The 22,164-nt window shown below is 47.3% G+C and overlaps 1 protein-coding gene across 3 annotated transcripts; it reads left to right on the forward strand.

Annotated features, from left to right (window-relative positions):
* The first annotated feature begins 2,309 nt into the window (after window positions 1-2,309).
* On the forward strand, window positions 2,310-22,131 carry PHC1 (polyhomeotic homolog 1). Of its 3 annotated transcripts, none has more exons than XM_055570155.1 (15): window positions 2,310-2,610; window positions 5,442-5,599; window positions 6,744-6,854; window positions 7,951-8,031; window positions 8,610-8,759; window positions 9,657-9,812; window positions 13,774-14,269; window positions 15,944-16,713; window positions 17,257-17,404; window positions 17,653-17,864; window positions 18,616-18,730; window positions 19,418-19,526; window positions 19,728-19,878; window positions 20,311-20,542; window positions 21,154-22,131. In XM_055570155.1, exons 2-15 carry the CDS (start codon window positions 5,486-5,488, stop codon window positions 21,306-21,308), a joined length of 3,000 nt encoding a protein of 999 aa, XP_055426130.1. In that variant the 5' UTR covers window positions 2,310-2,610; window positions 5,442-5,485; the 3' UTR covers window positions 21,309-22,131. The 3 variants fall into 3 exon arrangements, with proteins under 3 accessions (XP_055426130.1, XP_055426132.1, XP_055426133.1); XM_055570157.1 differs by having other exon boundaries at window positions 9,681-9,812; XM_055570158.1 differs by lacking the exon at window positions 8,610-8,759 and having other exon boundaries at window positions 9,681-9,812.
* The last annotated feature ends 33 nt before the right edge of the window (window positions 22,132-22,164 follow it).

The following is a 22,164-nucleotide window of genomic DNA, read 5'->3' on the forward strand; positions in this document are numbered from 1 at the left end:
GGACAGAGAAATGAACTTGAAAATAATTACTGTGACATGCGGGTTACAAGCGTTTAACTTATGAAAATTAAACTAAAGGCCCATAATCAATATGGCATGCTCTGTGACGAGTATTTGTAGCCTAGACTTATACCAGAAATTCAACAAAATTATATAACATCACTACCTTATTCCCTAACATCATCTAAACATACAACTTTTAAATGTATAACTTATACAGAGGGGTCCATGAGCCAGGAAAAAGAAAAAAAAGTGTTTAGGGATGGAATAAAATTATATGCAAAGGTAGTGATTCTGTTCTACTTCTGTGTGTGCGTGCTAAGTCGCTTCAGTCATGTTCAACTCTGTGCGACCCCACGGACTGTAGCCTGCCAGGCTCCTCTGTCCATGGGAGTCTCCTGGCAAGAACTACTGGAGTGGATTGCCATGCCCTCCTCCAGGGGATCTAATGGCTTTGGAATAGCCAGGTACCCTCTAAGTATGAAATCCCACAGGTTATTGGAAAAATGAGTGCATGCACTCTGGCATCTGCATTCCTCTACTTGGGATATATTACAGGCCTTCTTTAAACACTTCACAGTGATAATTCTGCCATGGAAACATGAATAACGTTTCTTGACCTGAATGTCTTAGAATCTAAAAAACTGTCTATAGATAGAACTTTTTCATTGGTGCCAGGAAATTCAGCTTAGGCTCAATCTATTCATTCTAAGCCTCCGCAAGAGACCTTTAAACTTATTAGGCATGCCAAAAATCTGGGTTTGAATTAAATGACTAACGCTTTACCTAGTTTCTACCACCAGTTCTTTGCCAGAATCTTTTCGATTCATCCTCAGCCAAAGGTGTTACCCATCCTGACAACATAGCCTTTCACCTCCTCACACCTCAAGTCTTTGCTTTTCCAGTCCTTTGGCTTACCTCCTTTTTCTTCCCTCACATACTTGTCTGACTGGTTCCTAGAAGCTTGGCTGAGATTTTTCTCTGACATAAATCTGGCTACCACAAATTAAGCACCACCCCCCCCCCCCCCCCGCCACCCCCGGAAACACACTTCTCAATGCAAATCTAAATAGATCTAATTTATAAACAAAGAGAATACTTCTATTTTCTTTACAAAAATAAATCACGTCTTGGCTTTTAAAGAAGAGAATGAAGAGCTAGTTGACAGAAAAATAACTGACTAGAACGGTGATTAGGAAAAGATAGAAGGTTAAAAAAAAAAAGCTACTCAACTATGATAACATCAGAAAAAGCATCAACTTCGTTATTTATCCACAAGGCAGCCCTGGCTCGATCCGTACAGGTTAATGAGTTATCTTTGTTCTGTGCTCTGATATAATTTAAGCCTCCAAAACCGGACTGCACTTAGTAGGTGCTCTAGAAATATGTGTTGAGTGTTCAAAGGCTAAGAGAATTAAAAACTGATTTTTAAAAAAGTGACAAAAGCCACAGCTTCATCAAATGTTTAGCCTTCCCAAACACAGCCCCATTGTTCTACTCTCTTTATACTCCTGCCTTCTCCCTTGTTTTTGTCGTTCTTTCACATACACATTTAAATCTAAGAATACAGACGAACACCAAACCCTGAAATAACAGACTTAAACATGTTATTCAAAGCAAGTTATATTAGGCGGAAGCTTTTGAAGGAATGTCAACTCCTAACGGGTTCACTGTTTGCCGTACAGCTTTTCCCGCCTTCTCCGAGTGGAGGTGAGGGGTGCGGAATTAAATCATCAACATTCTCTCCCCTTTGCCTCAATCTTTTTTTTTTTTCCTGTCCTTTTCTCTCCTTTCCTCGGCTTTATTTCCTTCCACCGTCTACCGTTTCTCTAGGGTCCTTGCTTGGCTTTCTCCCGCTCAGCCTGTTGGTCCCTTTGATCCTTTCTTTCTATCCCTTATTCCCAGAAGCTCCAGAAAATACCTTCTTTTCCCCCCTTCTTCACGTCACTTCCCTCCCTTCTCCCATCTCCCTCTCCTTTTCTGAGAGAGGTGAGTTTCCCCCGCTAGAGGCCACCACTTTCTCGGTTTCTTCCCTCCCACCGACGAGCAGCGCTCGGAGAGAAAGAAGGGAAAAACAGAGGAGAAAGAGAGAGAGAGAGGGAAAAAAAAACCCCGAGGCCTAGAGCGCGGAGGCCCGGCAGCGGCGTCGTCATGGCAACGGGCGCCAGCAGGAAACGAGGGACGCGCGGGAGGGAGGGGGGAGGCCACGGAGGGGAGGGGGAGGGACGGGGGAGGGGTCCGGCTGCCCCGGAAGCACCTCCCCACCAGCCCCCTCCTCCAGCCGGGCCCGCAGCCCCCGGCCTGCCGCCCCCACCCTCTCCGCCCGGCAGGAAGTGACAGGCCCCGGAGCGAGCCCCGGAGGCCTGGCGGAGCCGCGGCCGGCCCGCACCCGGAGCGGCGGGAGGGGCGGGGAGCCGCGGCCGCGCCGGGCGCCTCCCACCCCGCCCTCGGCGCCCCCGCCCCTCCAGGAAGGGGAGGAGGCGAGGGGAGCCCGCCGCGGAGGCCGAGCGCGCCCCCCACCCGGCCCGGCGCCCGGGGACCCCGGCACGTGAGGTGGACGCCCCCCACCCCCTATCCTGGGAGCGCCCGGGTGCGGAGCCAGGCGCGGAGGTAAGCGGGCGGCCGCGGCGGGGCAGGGGCAGGACCTCCGGGGGCTTGGCCGCGCGGGGATGTTTCTGCAGCCGCCGCGGGCTGTGGAACGCCCCAGGTACCTCCCCCGGCGTCTTTCCCTGCCTACCTCTGGCGCTCGCCCTGCGGTCCTTCGCTCTGCCGCCCGAGCCTCTCGCTCTTCTATTCATTTTCACACAGTGAGCTGTGCTCACTGCTGTCCGTCACCCTAGTTGCTCCTGACCGCTCCTTCTCTCATTCATTTTCCCTCCTCTGACTTTGGCTTTCCCAACCAAGCGTGCTGTCTAGTTCTCTCCCTGCCTTTTTCTGGTCCCCTGGGTTCCTCAGCCTCCCAATTCCTCGATTTCTGTCTCCCTCCTGCCTGTCTCCCCGCTATCAGTAAGCACACTTCTCCGCTCACTTGGGGTCGGTTCACTCCTGGCACCACCGCTCCTTGAGCCCCCCTTCTCCCGGCGGGGTTGACTCCTCTTGGGAACTCGTTCTCATCAAGGTTCTAGATACAAGGACCCCTGGGGGCGTCTACTCTCCTGTTCTTCAGATGGCTTCGATTTCTGTGGCACAGTCTCCCCCGAACCCACCGCCTTCTCCTTCCCCCCTTCCTATCTATGCCCCATCTTTCCTGGGAGGCAAGAGTTTCATGCTTGGGGAAATTGATTTTCTCCAACTCTTGGCTCAGGAGGCCCGGTACCTGGTCCACTTCATTATCTTCCTCTAGCTCCTTTCCAAAGATCTACTCCAACCCAGCCCCACAACCCCCAAATACTATATTTCAGGATGACCCCAGTTTCGTGATTCAGGGGACCTCTATGGTTCAGCTTTTCATGCTTTCTCTTCCAGTTAAATTCTGAAAATTTAAATTGACTGTGCCTCCCAGACTGTGTTGTCTTCATTTTCTGTATTTGATTTTACAGTCCCAAAGCTGAGCACAAATGAATAGACTTATGTGCCTGGGATCCAGGAATCCTGGTTTTGATGACAGTTTCTTCTGGTTTTGTTTAAGACTTTAAACTGATCTCTTTCTACCTCTTTTCTATTTCATAACCTGAAAAATTATTAAGACTTCCATTTTGGGGGGAAGATGGGGATCATATAGTTTATTAGCCTTTTCATCTACGAAGGGTATTCATGTCTCCTCTAGCTAGTAAAGGGGGTCTCCTCTCTCTGAGTCCAGTGAACTAAGTCCCGTCCTCTATACAACTATGCCCGGCTGCCTCTAATGCTTACCCACTTTTTTTCCCCCGCATGCTGATAATGAGGATTCATGGGTCTGTATCTGTTTAGTGCTTTGATATTTTGGCAAAAGATGTGGGGTGAATGAAGATAGACTAGTGGGGTGAAGATAGAAGCCAGTGTGATTTCTCCTGTGTACTTCATGGGTTATATCCATGTTTGCAATGACATTTGCTCTTCCTGGACAACTGAATTCTTGGAGGATAAGGATGCAATCAGATTATAACTGGGAATGGACCCATAAGAAATCTCCCCAACTCTAATTTCCAAGGCCAAGCAGTTTGATTTTATTTAGTTTCTTTGTTTTGGATGGTATCATTAAAATGGATTCACCTGAGTGAAACTATCGACACACCTTAGCAGATATTCTGATTTGTTGTTGACATTCCTAAACCAAATTGTGCTGTGCTGACCTGATATTTACAATGGCTCTTCCATGCCTCAAAAGTAGAGAAAAAATAGCAAAAGAAGGGGACAAAAAAAAGAAAGAACCAAAGAAACTTATTGTCATTTAACGCTGCTTTGATGGCATGTTTCTTCTTCCTTCTCATCTGTTTCTTTGCTGTGTTCTTAGCAATGTTTTCATGTGTTCTTTGCAAATTTTAGAGTAGACCCCAGAGGATAAATTCTGGTTACTTTAGTGGGCGAAAACGTTGAATCTTACTTTCTTGAAGCTTTGATTGCTGTCTTTACTATGTTTAATACCTGTAAGTCATTTGTTACAATGATGTGTTATATTTACTTGGGAATTCTCTGCATCCAGGGGAACTGAGGTAGAAGAAGATAAAGTAATATGGCCAAGGTGTTACTACTAGCCCCAGCTCCAGCCAGGCAGCTCTTTGGGTGAGATGGGCTATAGGCTAGCTCTTCTACCTCCCAGTTTTATGACTTTCTATGTTGCTTTGGTCCTTTCGGTACCATAAGCCCCTCCTCCATAGAAGGAAGACAATGGGTACTCAAAGTGAGTGACACGGCCTTAACCACAGATTGTTTTTGGTTTGAAGACCTGTGTCCTAGTGTAAAGATTTGATTCTTAACTAGGACTACTTCCTTAACCTCTGAAAACCTCATTTCCACAATTGTAGAGTGAAGATAATTATATTTACCATAAAGCACTGATAAATAATGGCGGTGAAGGGCCTAGCCCAGTGAGAGGAGGCGCCTAGTGACTCCTCAGTACATGGTGGCCATTGTTAAGGTGAGGCTGATAGTGATGTTGCATGTGCAGATAAAAATGAGGAAACAGTAAGTTTTAAATGGGATGATTTTAAACTGTTCAAAAGTGTGATGGGGATATAAAATAGCCTTACTCTTATAAGGAACCATCTTACATTCAGGCCATTTTCTATTTAATGACAGCCAGGAGGAAATATGTAAAAGTGTTTTTTGAGACATCGCTTAGTTTCAAAAGATGGTGGGGAAGATATGGTTATAAGTGTATTGAAGATTTGGTCATTATTAAAACAGAGCAGTCATGGCTTCTGGAAGAAAAGGAAGGTTCTTAGGTAACTTGAATAAATAATAACATGAAATAGTCACTGGAGATCAGGTGCACATTTTAACCCGTTGCTACTTCCATCTAGGTCTGGAGTCAGAGCGCCAGCCGTGGGGACCCTGGACCTCTATCATGGAGACTGAGAGTGAACAGAACTCCAACTCCACCAATGGGAGTTCTGGCTCTGGGGGCAGCTCTCGGCCCCAGATCGCTCAAATGTCACTGTATGAACGGCAGGCTGTGCAGGTGAGGCTCAGCACTGAGGGGCTGTGAGCATTGGCTTGGGGTGGGCAAGGATGCAGGAAGATAATCACCCTTGGTTTCTTTCCAGCAAACTGGGCAAGTACGATCAGGTGATGACAAAGGTCCCTTGCAGGTCTGAGAACCTTTGGGGTTTACAACAGTTTGAGCAAGCAGGCAGAACTAGGTATCAGTCTTTAAGGTTTTTATATCATTCAGTTCATGTTGCTAGATCTCACTAACCATTTCTCTTCAAGGATTGTCAGGTTTTTATTTTTGGTTCTTTCTTGAAAATCACCCTGGGTAGTGGAAGTTAAGAACCTCAACTATTTCGGCTCCTGGAAAGAAAAAAAAGGAATGTAGTTTTGGCTTTGAAGTTAACGCCAAAACTGAATTACTGACACTGTCTTTATAAACACCTGTTAGCATTATACTGTAGATGTTTAAAAATTCCAGTTACTTGGAAATTTTACCTGATACAGCCTTTCATAGTCACTGTTTATTTTATTTTTCATCATTTTCAACCCTTTAGGGCCCTGTCGGGCTTCCTAGGTGGCTCAGTGGTAAAGAATCAGCCTTCCAGTGCAGGAGATGCAAGAGATGCGGGTTTGATCCCTGGGTTGATCCCCTGGAGAAGGAAATAGCAGCCCACTCTAGTATTCTTTCCTGGAGAATTCCATGGACAGGGGAGCCTGGCAGGTTGTAATTCATGGGGTCGAAAAGAGTTGGACACGACTGAGCACGCACACAGGCAGGGCTCTATCACCTTTACTGTGTCCCTAGAATATGGTCTTTTATTTTCTTCTCTTTACATCAATCAACATTCCATTTATTTTCAGCCAGTTTAGTCCTAATTCATTGTTATATCAGATATGTCCAGATTCCATTTTGGGAAATACAAGTTCATGTGAGATTATACTGCTGTATTTTTCAATTAATCGTGTCCCTACTTTGTAAGGACTACATGAACTCACTGGTTCTAATATAAAAATGGACATATCAGATGTTGACAGGCTAACCAGATACCTATCTTTTCCTTTGTTTCTCTCCTCCCCATGTGTCTCTTTCCCAGGATCCCAGTGATTTCCACAGCATAGGAGTTAGGAGTGGTTCATCCCAAGTGGAATGATTCCCTTCTGTTTCTCCCTAGGCTCTGCAGGCACTGCAGCGTCAGCCCAACGCGGCTCAGTATTTCCACCAGTTCATGCTCCAGCAGCAGCTCAGCAATGCCCAGCTGCATAGCCTGGCTGCCGTCCAGCAGGTGAGAGGTCAGCAGCCAGCTGGCCCAGGAGGGAGGGGACAGGCAGTACAGGTGGGTCGGAACACACCACACCCTCCACTGAGCCAGGCTGGGAACAGTGTCCCGTGCCTCCTGTCCTTCTGCAGGAGGATGAGTGGACCTCGGCGTGTGGGCTCACAGTAAGAACCGTGGGAGAACTGCCTTTTAGAGGTAGCACGGCTGTGTGCTAGCCCCGCACTGTCCAGTGTAGTAGCCGTTAGCCACAGGCAGCTGTTGAGCACTTAAAATACAGCTAGTCTTTAGGACTTGCCTGGTGGTCTAGCGGTTGAGAATCTGCCTTGTAGTGCAAGAGACGAGGGTTCAGTCCCTGGTCGGGGAGGTAAGGTATCATACACCTTGCAGCAGCTAAGCCCATGCTGTAGTTTACTGATACCGCACGCCACCACGAGAGAGTCTGGGCTGCACTGAAAGATCCCACATGATGCAATGAGGACTATGAGTACCGCAACTAAGATGGGACCCAGCCAAATATTTTAGAAAATCCTTCTCCTTAAAAAAAAAAAAAAAACCAACAAATGCAGCTAGTCCAGATGGAGATATGGGAGAAGATTTTGAATTTCAGAGACTTTTTAGTTCGAAAAAGCTCAGAAGTTCGTTTATGTTGGTATGTGTTAAAATGAGACAGATGAGCTTGAATAAAGTAAATTTTTAAAGTTTACATCTCCTGTTTCTTTTTACTCTTTGAAAAATGTTCATATTAGAAAATTATATAGGTGGCTCACCTTACATTTGTATCAGTCAGGCAGCTCTGGGCTGGACTTAGCAGTGACTTCTGATGTGACCTGACCAAAGGTTCTTCCAGCTAAAAGAAAGCAGGAGAAAGAGCAAGGGCTGCCAACTGCCCTGGGTGGGTTATGTGGGAGTCGTGGGGTTAGCATATGTAGTAATATGAGGGTGATTGACATAGTGAACACACTTGTCCTTGCTCCACAGTAGAGGCTCACTGCTCTTACCTGAAATCTCAGTTATATTTTGTGCCTGTGATTTGTCCCTGGAAGATTCAGAGCCTTTGCCTTCGTTGTCTCTGCTCTCCCTTGTCTTCTTTGCCCTCTAACAGGCCACAATTGCTGCCAGTCGGCAGGCCAGCTCCCCAAACACCAGCACTGCACAGCAGCAGACCACCACCACCCAGGCCTCCGTGAGTACTGCCTGTCCCCACCGAGGGGCTTTCCTCCCTGGGTCTGTGTCTTTCAGTTAAATTCTTGGGTTTGCCAACATTCAGATTTTTCTGTAAGATATTTCAGGAAACCTGAGTGCACTTTTTGGCCAACCCAATACTTTGTGCCATTGATCTGAGAGTGTTCATTTCACCATTGATGGTATTTACTGATCGTGCGTAGAGAATATCAGTAGAAGGGAGAGTAACCAGCATGGATCTGTAGAGGTGTCTTAAGGAGGAAGAAAATCCTGGGCAGGAGGAATCAAAGGGTCCCAAGGGCTAATCGTTGGATCCTTGACTGAGAAGTAGAATCTATTCCATTTCGTCCTTTGCTCCTCAGCTCTTACACTGGTGATTAGGGCCTGGTTTCTGTACTTTGCTGATAGCCTTCAGAGGCCAGGATAACAGGTGTGGATGGTAAGGTGTTCATTTCCTCCTGACTCTGTGAAAGTGAGATACTCTGCTTTTGCTGGTGTCACTCTGAGTTTGTCAGTCATGTGTATTTCCTTGTGTCTCTTCCCCCATCCTTAGTCCTGGTTCCCTTCTGTACCACACAGATCAATCTGGCCACCACATCGGCTGCCCAGCTCATCAGCCGGTCCCAGAGTGTGAGCTCTCCCAGTGCTACCACTTTGACCCAGTCTGTGCTACTGGGGAACACCACCTCCCCACCCCTCAACCAGTCCCAGGCCCAGATGTATCTACGGGTAAGCCACAGCCACCATTGTCCCAGGGACATAACTGTTCTCTGACTTGTTGAGTGAAAGCCTTTTTTTTTCTGGCTGCACTGTGCACCTTTTGGGATGTTCGTTTCCCAACTAGGGATTGAACCCAGGCTCAAGTCTTAACCACTGGACCACCAGGGAATTTCCCAGAGTGAAAGCTGTTTTATGTCATCATGGTTGAAAGTGAAAGTTGCTCAGTCGTATCCAACTCTTTGTGATCCCATGGGCTATACAGTCCATGGAATTCTCCAGGCCAGAATACTGGAGTGGGTAGCCTTTCCCTTCTCCAGGGGATCTTCCCAACCCAGGGATCAAACCCAGGTCTCCCGCACTGCAGGCGGATTCTTTACCAGCTGACCCACAAGGGAAGTCCGTGTCATCATGGTTACCCAGATGTTTTAGGACAAGCGGATCTGCTTCCTATGCCTGACTTACCTCTAGATGTGACGCTCAGTGTTCACAGGTAGCTTACAAACAATTGAGATCCTAAGTTAGAAGATTTCACCTCAGTTTTAAAGAAATTTGCACCAGATATAGTCTAATCTTTAAAGCCATGGCTCACGTGCACAAATCCTAATTGTTACCTCTTGGCCTGTCTGCTTAGTATATATAAACCCTTGTTCCCAACTCATTGTCTCAGCCTTTTTGATGTTTGATTCTTTGTTGTCAGTGTATAGTTTATACACGTTTCAGGTTTTCTTCGGACGATTCATCACACGTGGAGGATGAGGGTCTCCTGGGTTGGTGTGGAAAGGGGCAGGGCCTAGCGGTTTCGTATCTTCTGTTTATTTTGTCTTGTGGTCCTTCCCTTCCGTTTCTTCTGTCTCTCTCCCCTTTCTCTTGTTCTGTTTCCTCTGCTCTTCATCCTCTCCTTGCCAGCCACAGCTGGGAAACCTATTGCAGGTAAACCGGACCCTGGGCCGGAATGTGCCTCTAGCCTCCCAACTCATCCTGATGCCTAACGGGGCAGTGGCTGCAGTCCAGCAGGAGGCGCCATCTGCTCAGTCTCCTGGAGTCCACACAGATGCCGATCAGGTCAGTGGTGACCACTTGACCTGCAGACGGGCCCTGGGGAGGGCGAATGGAGTGGCCTTGGACCAGGGATCACCCTTCCACCCCATTACCACTTTTCAGAATTCTTCCCCCCATCCCACCTTCAATTTCTGTAGAACCTGAATCCCTTACACCTTTTTAGTGATTTGAATTAGGAAGGGAAGTAGACTTAACTGAAAACAGCCCTGGGGATATGGGAAGCCACCTCCTTTTTTTAAAAAAAAAACTTTTTATTTTATACTGGAGTATAGCTGATAATGGTGTGGTAATTTCAGGTGGATGGCAGAGGGTCTCAGCCATACATATATGTGTATCCATTTTCCCTCCAAACTCCCCTTATCCAGGGAAGCTTTATTCTTAATACAGGACTGGTGTCCCTGCCCTCCTTTTAGCTCTCCATAGCTCAGTTTTATTCAGAAAGTCCTAGTTCCTTGTCCTTGCAGTACTCCCTGGAAGATAAGGGGGTGGTGGAGGGAATTCTGGTAAGACAGACATCAAGCTGAGTTGCTGGCAGAACACTTGATTTCTTCTCTATGAGTTACTATAGCTTTCAACCTTTAGCAGTCTGTTTCGCTCAAAGGTGTTCCCAGTATAATCTTCCTCACCAGTGTGTTTTCTGTGCCTTATCTCAAACAAAAATATATATATAGAGAGCAGTGTTTTAGCTTCTTTTGCATGGCATACAAACTAGGGTCTCATGATACTTATTTCATTCTTTTAGTTTTTATCAGTCAGCAAGTAAACATTGAGCTCTGCATTTCAGTAAACTTGAGCAGATTCTGAAAGGATGGGTGGCATTTGATTTGGAGTAGCATGAACACTAGAGAGAGAGAATAGCATGTGTCAAAGCCTGACTACTCAGATATGTGACTGTGAGTTGGAGATGAGTGAATAAAGTGGAGACAGTAAGCCTGTGGCAGGAAAGGGCATTGTTAAGGACAAATCTGAAAGCCACGTGACTTCATAGGTAGCAGCGACACTGCTGACTTGAGCAGCAGATTAAGAGGGGCAGGAAACTACTTGAGAAAGACTGATTTTGGAGCCTGTGCCTGGAGAAGGAAGAGAAATGAGGGAACCTGCTGAGAAACTGCTGGGATCAGTTAGAGATACAGCCTTTGGTTTAGACGCCAGCAGTAGTGGTGGCTCAGGATGAGGCAGAACCTGCTTCCATAGCAGTTCTTTCACTTACACATCTGCTCATCAGATGTTTGTGTGTTGGTCTGTGGATGGACAGAGTAGTGGTTGAAAGTGTGACTCTTCGTTAGGGTCAGTTCCAACTCTGACTTACTGTGACCCCTGCAAATGGCCCAACATCTTCTTGCCACAATTTCTTTGTCTATTAAATAGCCGTTATAAAATACTTGTCCCAGGGTATGTTGTGAGGACTCAGTGAGTTGACGTGTCTGAGTGTTTGAACAGTGCCTGGACACAGTGAGTGTTTAAGAGTTTGGCTCTCTTTTTGATCACACAGGCGACATTCCTCAGCCTTGAATGTAGGAACAGGAGAGGAGGGTGAAGCTGGGCTTGGGGAGGGGGTTCAGGCTTGGCGGTGGGAGGGAGCCAGCAGAGGAGAGGTGAATGAAGGGACAGGAAAGAATTGAGGAGGAGGGAATAAGATCCTGAGCCTAGTGAGCCTTTGATAGGAGGAAGGAGAGAAGGTGGCCGGGGTGAGGGGAGAATGATGGGGGCTGACGGAGGTACAGGGCCAGGTTTGGTGGTGGGACCAGAGGTGGTGGTATCATCTCTGTGGGAGTGAACAGTGAGAGGGGAAAGAGGAAGTGGTTTAGAGGTACAGGGAGAGGAGGAAAGTTTTAATAGCCATGACGGGAAGGAGGCTGATGAGAAGAATCTTCGTAATTGCCAGGTAATATGTACGTGGCCCAGTAACCCAGTCCTGATGATTTTTGTAAATCTCTCTCGAAAGCTGTTATTTCTCTACTTTACTATTGTCTGAATTCGGGTTCTTTTTATTTTTCACCTGAATTACTCTACTAGTTTCCTAACTGGCCTCTTAATTTCAGCCTTATTTGCTTCTGTCTCTAACCCTCTCCCATATTACTATCAGGATAAATTTTTTTAATAAGAAGATATACATTGTTACTTAAAAAAAAAACTTTATATTTTGTATCGGAGTACAGCTTATTAACATTTGTTGTGATAATTTCAGGTGAGCAGCAGAGGGACTCAGCCATTCACACACATATATCCATTCTATCACAAACTTCCCTAACATTTTTAATTGTACCTCTGGCCTACAGAATTTGATGAATCATAATCTTGACTCGTGGCATCCTCTCATCAATGGTTCATTCATGGTCCACTTTTTAAAACATTTACTCTGTAAGTTTTAATCATGTAATAAGCCACCCCCAGCTCCAGATGGAGCTCCACTGCCTGCCCCTACTCATCCATGGTGACATTCATTCTGATTCATCCTTCCCTGTAACCCTTTTTGTATATAGCTTTACTGCCTTTACTATATTTCTAAAATGTTCTTTTTAATATGGAACATTTCAAACATTTATAAAAGCAAAGAAATATGAATCTGTATGTGCTTAACCATCCAACTTCAGCATTTATTGACATGTGGTCAGTTTCTCCAGGCCCTTTCCCTTCATCTGTGGATTATTTAGAAGCAAGTTCCAGATACCATGTGGATATATATATATATATATATATATATATATAAAATATAAATTTGTATTTAAATCTATAAGGTAGTTACCTTGTATATAATCCTTTGGGGAATACCTTCATTAAATGACTTATTGTCAAAATCTATCTGTATTGTTGCATGTCATTGTACTTTGTTTTGATTTCCATGTAATATTCCACTGTGTGAATATACTACAGTTCATTCATCCTCTCTTCTGATGGTGGCCATTTGGTTGGTTTTTAGGCTTTTGTTAGGATGACTCGTGCTGCTGTGACCATTCTTACACATGCCTCCCATTGTCTACAGCGAGCACTTCTCTTGTGGGACTCCTGGGTTAGAGCATGTGTGAATATTTCAACTTTAGGACAAAATGCCAAACTGTTTTCCAGTGTGGCTGCGCTCAAAGAATGGTTTCAACAATAGAGTTGATTGTGGTGTTTCTGATGAGTATTCAGTGGCTTCCTCTGATTTATTAAGAGCTTGTCATCCCTTCTCTCCATTGATACACTGGACCACTTGCGGTCTGCCAGGCACTGTGCTTGGTGCTGGGAATTTCTCATTTTAACATTCCAAACCCTTCAAGATCTGGCATCTTTCTAGCCTCAGCCTACCTGCACAGCTTCATTTCTTGCCACTCCCTCCAGCCTTCCCCAAACATAATGAAATATTTATCATTTCCAAAAACACGGTGCTCTTTCTTGGCTCAGTGGTCTTGCATTGTTGTTACCTGTGTCTTCAAACCCTGTAGGTTCTCAGCTCAGACATCGCCTGTGTTAGCATGTCTTCCCTCATGCGCTTTGTCTGAGTTACTACTCTTCCTCCTCTGCACTCCCCTAGCACTGGGTGCATATCTGTGCGTGGTGTAACTTGGTTTTCTTGTCTTCTCGAGTAGGAAGTACTCATTAAAAGCAGGGGCTTGTGTTTTTCATCTCTGCGTTCCCAGTATCCAGTGCAGTACCTGCAGCATAGTTGGTAGTTGGTAGTTGGTAGATGTTTAATGAATGAATGGGGAAGAAAGGGAAAGTCTGAGACATCTTGAAGGAATAAAATAACCAAACTTGATGACAGATTTTATAGAGAATGAAGGAGACTGAGAATCAGATATGACTTGAGAGCTCCTCTCTGGGAAGACCTTCTTTGTGTGTGTACAGGTGAGGGTACAGCTGAGGGGGGCCGTGGAATATCTGTAACTGTCTTCACTGCTTCTGACTCAGTCATGGTAGTCTTTCACTTTAGTGCCCTTGCTCCCCAAGTTTCTCAATCTGCCTTTTGCTTCCTATCTTTCAGGTGCAGAACTTGGCCGTCAGGAACCAGCAGGCCTCTGCCCAAGGACCCCAAATGCAAGGCTCTGCCCAGAAGGCCATCCCTCCTGGGGCCTCCCCTGTCTCCAGCCTCTCCCAGGCCTCTAGCCAGGCCCTTGCGGTGGCTCAGGCTTCCTCTGGGGCCTCAGGCCAGTCCCTCAACCTCAGTCAAGCTGGTGGAGGCAGTGGGACTAGCATCCCAGGGTCCATGGGTCCTGGAGGAGGCGGCCAGGCTCCTGGGGGCTTGGGGCAGTTATCTTCCTCAGGAATGGGTGGTGGTGGGAGCTGCCCCAGGAAGGGCACTGGAGTGGTGCAGCCCTTGCCTGCAGCCCAGGCAGTGACTGTGAGTCAGGGCAGCCAGACAGAAGCAGAAAGCGCAGCAGCCAAGAAAGCAGAAGCAGACGGAACTGGTCAACAGAACGTGGGCATGAACCTCACCAGGACCGCCACTCCTGCTCCCAGCCAGACCCTCATTAGCTCAGGTACTCTGTCTCCACCCATAATGTTCTTATTCCTTCGGGGCTAGCTTGAAGTCTTCAGGGTCCGTGTCTTTGCCCTTCTTGCTCATTTTGGTCCTGAAATAGTGGAAGGAAAGAATCACATCAGCCTTGTTCGTATTAGTCCAGGAGACAAGATGACAGGTAGCAGAGAGGGATCTTGTCTGTTCCTGCCAGGCAGCAGCAGTTTACAAGTTGCCTTGTCCTCTCCTTCTTAGGCCCTGACTTCTTCAATTTGCTCCCTCTACCCTTTCATTCACTAGGGTCTTTTCTTTCTTTTTTTTAGATTTGGTTGTTCTGAGTCTTAGTTGTAGCTCGCAACTAAGTGCTGCAGTCTTCATTGTAGCATTTGGTTCTTCATTGCTGTGCACAGGCTTCTCTGTAGTTGTGGTGCACAGTCTTAATTGTCCCAAGCATGTGGGATCGATCAGACCCCCGTTCCCTGCATTGGAAGGTGGAATCTTAACTACTAGACTACTGGGGAAGTTCCCACTCAGTTCTTTTTGAATAGCTTGCTGTGTTCTAGGGAGGGTACTGGAATACATCATTGAAAAACAGACTCTTCTGCTCATGGAGCTTGCAATTTATCATAAGGGATGAGTTCTCTTCCTCACACATTTACTGTTGGTCAGTTGGCAGTGTAGAACAAAGACTGTGTGCCTTCGAGTACTTAGGGTGAGCAGATAGAGCCCTGCTTTAATACAGTCCAACTTGTGATCATCTGTATTGATGGTAAGGAGGATTAAAAAGAATAAATAATAGTAATAACCCAGGGTAGTGCTTGCTTTCAGGCTGTGGATAGAGTTAGATGTGTATACCCTATCTGGTAGTGTTTATTTTTGCTTTCTTGTTTCTAGTACTTTAAGTGTTGTCTATTTGAGTAATGTACTCCCCAAATTTAAGAGTTACTTATCATTTGTTTTACTAACACCTAGTATGGCACTTTACAAACTATGGCACTTGTAATATCAAAGTGCTTTCATGTCACATATAGTTTCTGGGCACTCTGGTAGGGTGTGAAGCAGGGGAGATCACATCTCCAGTTTGCAGTGGAGGGAACTGGGTCAAGTCCTAGCCCACAGCGGCTGACTCTTAAAACTTTTCATGGATGGTGACCTAAACTAATGAATCGTGGAGACCCGAGGCAATCATGGGAAGATGTTGGTATCTTTACCTCTGTGGATATTTATTCTTTCAGTGACTGTTAAGTGTTTCTCGTGTATCAGGACCTGGGCTGGGTTCTAGGGATATAAAAACGAATGAAATGTGGACTTGGCGTTTGAGGAGCAGAATCTAACCATGAAGATTAGATTGGGCCCGCCATTGTCCTTGCTGAGTGCCAAGTAATAGGATTTAAGTAAAGCGAAAAAAGAGAAAAAAGAGTTAGATAAATGCAAGAAATTAGTGAGGACTGTTACATGCTTGAGCAAAGGTGGTCTTTCCCTGACATCTTTAAGGCTGGAGATGGTTGGTAACGTCCGACTCAGAGGAAAGAGTGTAAACCAGGCAGCCTGTCCGGCCCCTCCAGCTCGCTTTCCATTTGTAGTTTGAGTCTACAACTAGGTACACCGTGGAAAACTGCTTTGACTGGCGCCTTTGATGATGTTGCTCATGTCTGCTCTCCCTTCCCTTTGTGTCTCTGGGGGCTCATTCCCGCAGCCACCTACACGCAGATCCAGCCCCACTCCCTGATTCAGCAGCAGCAGCAGATCCACCTCCAGCAGAAGCAGGTGGTGATCCAGCAGCAGATCGCCATCCACCACCAGCAGCAGTTCCCGCACCGCCAGTCCCAGCTTCTGCACACAGCCACGCACCTCCAGCTGGCCCAGCAGCAGCAGCAGCAGCAGCAGCAACAGCAGGCCACCACCCTCGCTGCCCCGCAGCCTCCGCCGGGTCCCCCGACCCAGCCGGTCCCGCCGTCCCCATCCCAGCAGCCAGCCCAGACCCTGGTCGTCCAGCCCATGCTGCAGTCTTCACCGCTGTCCCTGCCGCCGGACCCCACCCCCAAGCCCCCTATTCCCATCCAGTCCAAACCGCCGGCAGCCCCCCTCAAGCCCCCTCAGCTAGGGGCTGCCAAGATGTCTGCTGCCCAGCAGCCCCCACCCCACATCCCTGTGCAGGTGGTGGGCACCCGGCAGCCGGGTACAGCCCAGGCCCAGGCTTTGGGGCTGGCCCAGCTGGCAGCTGCAGTCCCCACTTCCCGGGGGATGCCAGGCACAGTGCCGCCAGGCCAGGCCCACTTGGCCTCCTCGCCGCCTTCATCCCAGGCCCCCGGTGCGCTGCAGGAGTGCCCACCCACGTTGGCCTCCGGGATGACCCTGGCCCCCGTGCAGGGGACAGCGCATGTGGTGAAGGGAGGGGCGACCACCTCCTCACCGGTGGTCGCGCAGGTCCCTGCCGCCTTCTACATGCAGTCTGTGCACCTGCCGGTGAGTGTTGCCCTGTGATTGTGAGCACAGGTCATCCTCAAGGGGACCTGAGCTTAATTTCGGAAGGGAATAAAGGGTTGAGAAGGTTAGGATATTAGTGCTTCTTTTGTAAGAGAGAGTTTAATGGAAGGTTAAGATCCTGGCATGTATTCAGTCTTTCATAAGAGAGAGACATCAACATATATAATACCTGAATGTCATACTCCTACATGAAATTCTGTATTTTTGGATCTATACTAAGTTATATTAAGATACAGCTTTAACCACCAGAATCAATCTTTAAAAAAACAACAATTCTCAGTTGGGCTGTGATGAACCCGGGTCTCCAGGTCTAGGTCAGGACTAAATAATGTATGTTCTTCTGTCTTGATGTAGAAATTACACTTGTTGGGAATGACCAGAAATTTTACTGTACCATGGGACATATACACACTGGGGAATCTAGAACTAAGAAAATTTTCTTGGACAGTATGGGAGTAATTGCGTTTCATCATTATCCTTTGCTCATAAATCTTGTTTTCCTTCCTGTTCTTCACTTTATAGGGCAAACCCCAGACACTGGCTGTAAAGCGCAAGGCTGAGTCTGAGGAGGAGCGAGATGATGTCTCCACACTGAGTTCAATGATTCCCGCGAAGACATCACCAGTGGTAGAGAGCCCAAAGGCCATGGAGGAGAAGGGCGGTCTTGGAGGTGAGGAACGGACTTCTGCAGGACTGCCGAGTGCACAGAAATGAGAGGAAAGCTCTGAGTGAGCTAAGAGTTTAGTCTGATTCATTAGAATGTGGGCCTGAACTTGGTGGAGAGCTGGACACAGGGAAGCCAGGATGATTGATCAAAGAGGAACTTGTGCTACTGTGGAGGATCAGGCTGGCTTGGCTCATCGTTGGATCACTTAGGTCATCCCCTCCCCGTTCTTTAATCTCGTGTTTATTTTCTAGAGAAAGCTGAGCCAGTGACCAGCACGAATGCTAACACCCTGAGCAGTGACATTGTAGCTTTGGCTCCTGCCCCATCAGCGCCCCCTCCTTCGCTGGCCATGGTATCCAGACAGATGGGTGACTCCAAGCCCCCCCAGGCCATTGTGAAGCCCCAGATCCTCACCCACATCATCGAAGGCTTCGTTATCCAGGAAGGAGCAGAGCCTTTCCCGGTGAGGGCAGGGCCAGAAGGTGGGGCTTTCACATGGGGACTTGGTCTGTTGGGCTGTCTTTTCAAACTCCAGAGACTCAGAAGGCTCAGAACTATTTAATTATTAGAGAATGGTTCAGTTCTGTTGTTTGTAGGATTAGCTATGAAGAAGGAAGGGAAAAGAAGAAGAGAGACTGTGTAGACCAGGAACTGAAAATAGTGGGGAGAGGAGAAGCAAAGGAAAAAAGTGACCTTTAAGGCTGTCGTGGTTGTTTTTTGTTTGTTTGTTTTTGGGCCCCTTTGTATAGCATTTGGGCATTGTACAGCATTTGGGATCCTAGTTCCCTGACCAGGGACTAACCTGGGCCCCCTGCATTGGGAGCTTGGAGTCTCAACCACTAGACCACCAGGGAAGTCTCTAATTAGGTTGTTTCATGGTGAAGAAAATTGTGGTGGAGAAGTTGAGAGACTTTTCTGGATACCATGAGTTGCAGAACCAGGACTTAGAACACAGGTCTCTTGCTTCCAAGTGTGTTCCCTGCAGTTCAGGAAGGAAAAGGACAAGATAGGGAGCTGGGGTAGGAGCCCCTTCTCCAGCAGCTAATCTGAAAAAAGCCAGTTAGAGACTCTAGATTGCCATATTGAAAATGGTTCTATTTGCGTCGGACTTGGCCATTAACTCTGAGATCGAGGCAAAGACATGGTGGTGAGAAGTGGTGGGGAAAGCTATAGAAAGGAGTTAGGCTAATGTAACTCACCTTTTTCTGGAACAGGTGGGTTGTTCTCAGTTATTGAAAGAGTCTGAGAAGCCCCTGCAGACTGGCCTCACCACAGGACTGAATGAGAATCAGTCGGGTGGTCCCTTGGATGGGGACAGCCCATCTGCTGGTGAGTATTCATTTAGAGACCCATCTAGGAACGAGGATGATAGAGATGTGCTTGAGGACTTAGCGTAAAATAGGAATTAGCTCTTTCAAGTGGGAATTATGTGAAGTCCATCTACATCAGTATACGTGGAATCACACAGAAGTTGTTCCCATAGGGTTAAGGGGAATTTTATCAAGCTGATCTGTTGGGTTATTTACTATAAGGATATATTTTTCAAAGGATAATATGAAATAGGCTGTTTCTTAATTTCCAGTTCTCCTTATTTTAGATTCTGTGATATATGTTAAGGAGTCTTGTTTACATTTCCCCTCTCCTGCTTTTGAAAACTTCTGTGTCTGTGTGTGTGGGGGGGTGGGGTGGGAAGGGAGAAATCTCATATCTTTCCAGGCATTAGTAATTAGTTCCTCTCTCCTGTGGAAAAGTGCAGTCAAATCTGAGACTACGAATTATGAAGAAATTAGTCACTTAAAATGGAGATCATCTGGCTTAAGGTTAGGAAGACTGTGATGTCTTGAGGGACAGGTCTTTATGGTTTTGGATTTTGAACTTTGTTTTCGGGATTCTCAGTTAGGCTGAGTAGGTCTTTGAGGGGAACGCTGAGAGTAATTCGAGTCCAGTGCTGGGCCTGAGGGTGGCCTGAGCGGCAGCAGGAACCCACGCAGCCCTGCAGCTCTGCATTGTTTTCAGAGCTAGATAAGAAGGCGAACCTCCTGAAGTGCGAGTACTGTGGGAAGTACGCCCCCGCTGAGCAGTTCCGCGGCTCCAAGAGATTCTGCTCCATGACTTGCGCTAAGAGGTACAGTAGGCTCCCGTCTCACCCTCCTCCCTCGGACACCCCTTCCCCAGGATCCGCTCGAGACTCAGAGCTAACGTCTCCTTCGCCTTCATTTTCTTCCCCAAATTGGCCCCTAAAATCCTAGTTCACATGTAGAGCAGAGGAGCAAGGTGGTCTTGCATAGCAGCACCCCTGACCTCGTGTATCTTCCCTGACCCGCAGGTATAATGTGAGCTGTAGCCACCAATTCCGGCTGAAGAGGAAAAAAATGAAAGAATTTCAGGAAGCCAACTACGCCCGTGTTCGCAGGCGCGGACCCCGCCGCAGCTCCTCGGACATCGCCCGTGCCAAGATCCAGGGCAAGCGCCACCGAGTGAGCCACCAGTGTGGGGCGCGATGCTGCAAACCGGGCCTGTTTCCTTCTCTCCCCCGCAGAGCAGCTCCTTTCCCCTGGGAAAAAAGTGTGAGACCAGAACTCTGGTTTCATGTGGATCACATCACTCCAGATTCCAAAATCCTTATCTTTTTCTCTCTTCTCATCTGATTTACCTGTTGTTTCTGTTAATCCTTACGCCTTGTTAGAGGAGGGAAAATCTAGGGGAGTTGTTGGCAGAAGAGGGGAACCAAGAGAGGGACACAGTTCACACTTGAAAGGCACTTGAGAGCAGACTAGTGACTTTGGGTATTTGCATATGAAGTACAGAGTACTTGTGCTGGAATTAGTTTTTCCTCTGTGTCTCAAACCCAGGGTGGGGGTAGAGAGGGAGACCTCATGATGCTTACTTATGACCTGTTTTTCCTGTAGGGTCAAGAGGACTCTAGCCGGGGTTCAGATAATTCCAGTTATGATGAAGCACTCTCTCCAACATCTCCTGGGCCTTTATCCGTGAGAGCAGGGCATGGAGAACGTGATCTGGGGAATCCCAACACAGCTCCACCCACCCCAGAATTACATGGCATCAACCCTGTGTTCCTATCCAGTAATCCTAGCCGCTGGAGCGTAGAGGAAGTCTATGAGTTCATTGCTTCTCTACAAGGTATCAAGGGCCTGTCCACCAGAACCTGGGTCATCTGTATTGCTTTGTTTTCGTATGGTTTTTTTGAGGCCATCCCACAGGGCTTTGTAAATGGAAACGTAGAGGCCTAAGTATGGTATGATGAAAGTCCCCCAGAGAAGGAAATGGCAACGCACTCCACTATTCTTGCCTGGAGAATCCCATGGACAGAGGAGCCTGGTGGGCTATGGTCCATGGGGTCAGATGGGACTGAGCATGTATACACGCACACACTTGACAAGGGATAGTTTTCTCCAAAAAGGAAAACCATCCTACCGTTCTCGCTCTTTTGTCTGAATTTTGGGCCCTTAAAGATGGCATGAACGCTGATTTTCTTGCCAGTGTCAAAGAAAACACTATATTTTGCTCTCCCTTCCCTTCCTCAAGTTATTTGAATTGAACAGCTTAGTTGGCGGAACACCTTAGTTCTTTTATCTTGGCTCCTTTTTTAAAAAAACAGCTAGTTGCTCTGGTTTCATTTTGCTTCCATATCTTGACATCTCAGGCCACTGTATCACTGGATTTAGGACAAGTACTTTTGGTGCTACCATGTAGCTATAGCTTCTCATACATACCCCACTGTTTCCTCCTAGGCTGCCAAGAGATTGCAGAGGAGTTTCGTTCCCAGGAGATTGATGGACAGGCCCTCTTATTACTTAAAGAGGAACATCTCATGAGTGCCATGAACATCAAGCTGGGTCCTGCCCTCAAGATCTGTGCTAAGATAAATGTCCTCAAGGAGACCTAAGGTGGCCCTCTTGCACAAACCAGCCTAAGGCAGACACTCCCCACCGTCCAGGTTATGACCTGGTGCCAGCAGAGACTCCATGAGGAAGACAGAGCTGTGCTGTCTTCTGCAGGAGGGGATCACCAAGACAGGGAAGAACCGTGCAAGAATTGGTCGCTGGTGCTACATGGTGGCAGCTTTGACGTTTCTCTGGGTTTTATTTTTTAAATCTTCACAATTCTCACCTACCCTAATCCAATCTTTGTGAAAGAGGCAGTCTAGAGAACTAGGACTGCTCAGCCTTATCCCGGAGTGAAGTGTCTAGCCAGGGTCTGAATTCTCCAGGAGGAGGAGGAGGAGGAATGTACAGTGTGGTGTGAGACAAGAAAATGGGTGGACTGTAGGTGTGCCTCGGCAGCGGTGGTGGGGCTTGTGTGACACAAGTAGGAAAACCTGGTCCTCCCTCTTCCCTCCGGCTCCTCCCAACTGTAGCTGTGGCCCAGACTTCTGTTGTCACTCCCTTAGTGTTGGGTATTTTCTCCTGCATCTTCACTGGCCAGTGTAGGGACTGGGTTGCCATCATTCTGATTTGCTGCAGGAACTAAAAGTATTGGGTACATATGTGGCTGTCATCATTCTTTTTGCACCCCCCTGCTCCCTTCCAATTTGTTGTCTTCTGCTCTACTTTTCTTTCCATTCCAACTCTGCTCTGTCCTATAGCTTTATAAAGCAGGAGCGCGTGGGGCTGAGGTCAGGAGTAGAAGGACCTGCCTTGGGCGCTATTCCTTATTCAACAAAAATATTAAATATTTTTTTTCCTCCTCAGTAAAAGGATAAAAATTGGTCTCGGTTGTCTCTTAATCCATCATTCAAGTGT

This window comes from Bubalus kerabau, chromosome 1 (genome assembly GCF_029407905.1).
Source record: "Bubalus kerabau isolate K-KA32 ecotype Philippines breed swamp buffalo chromosome 1, PCC_UOA_SB_1v2, whole genome shotgun sequence".
NCBI lineage: Eukaryota > Metazoa > Chordata > Mammalia > Artiodactyla > Bovidae > Bubalus > Bubalus kerabau.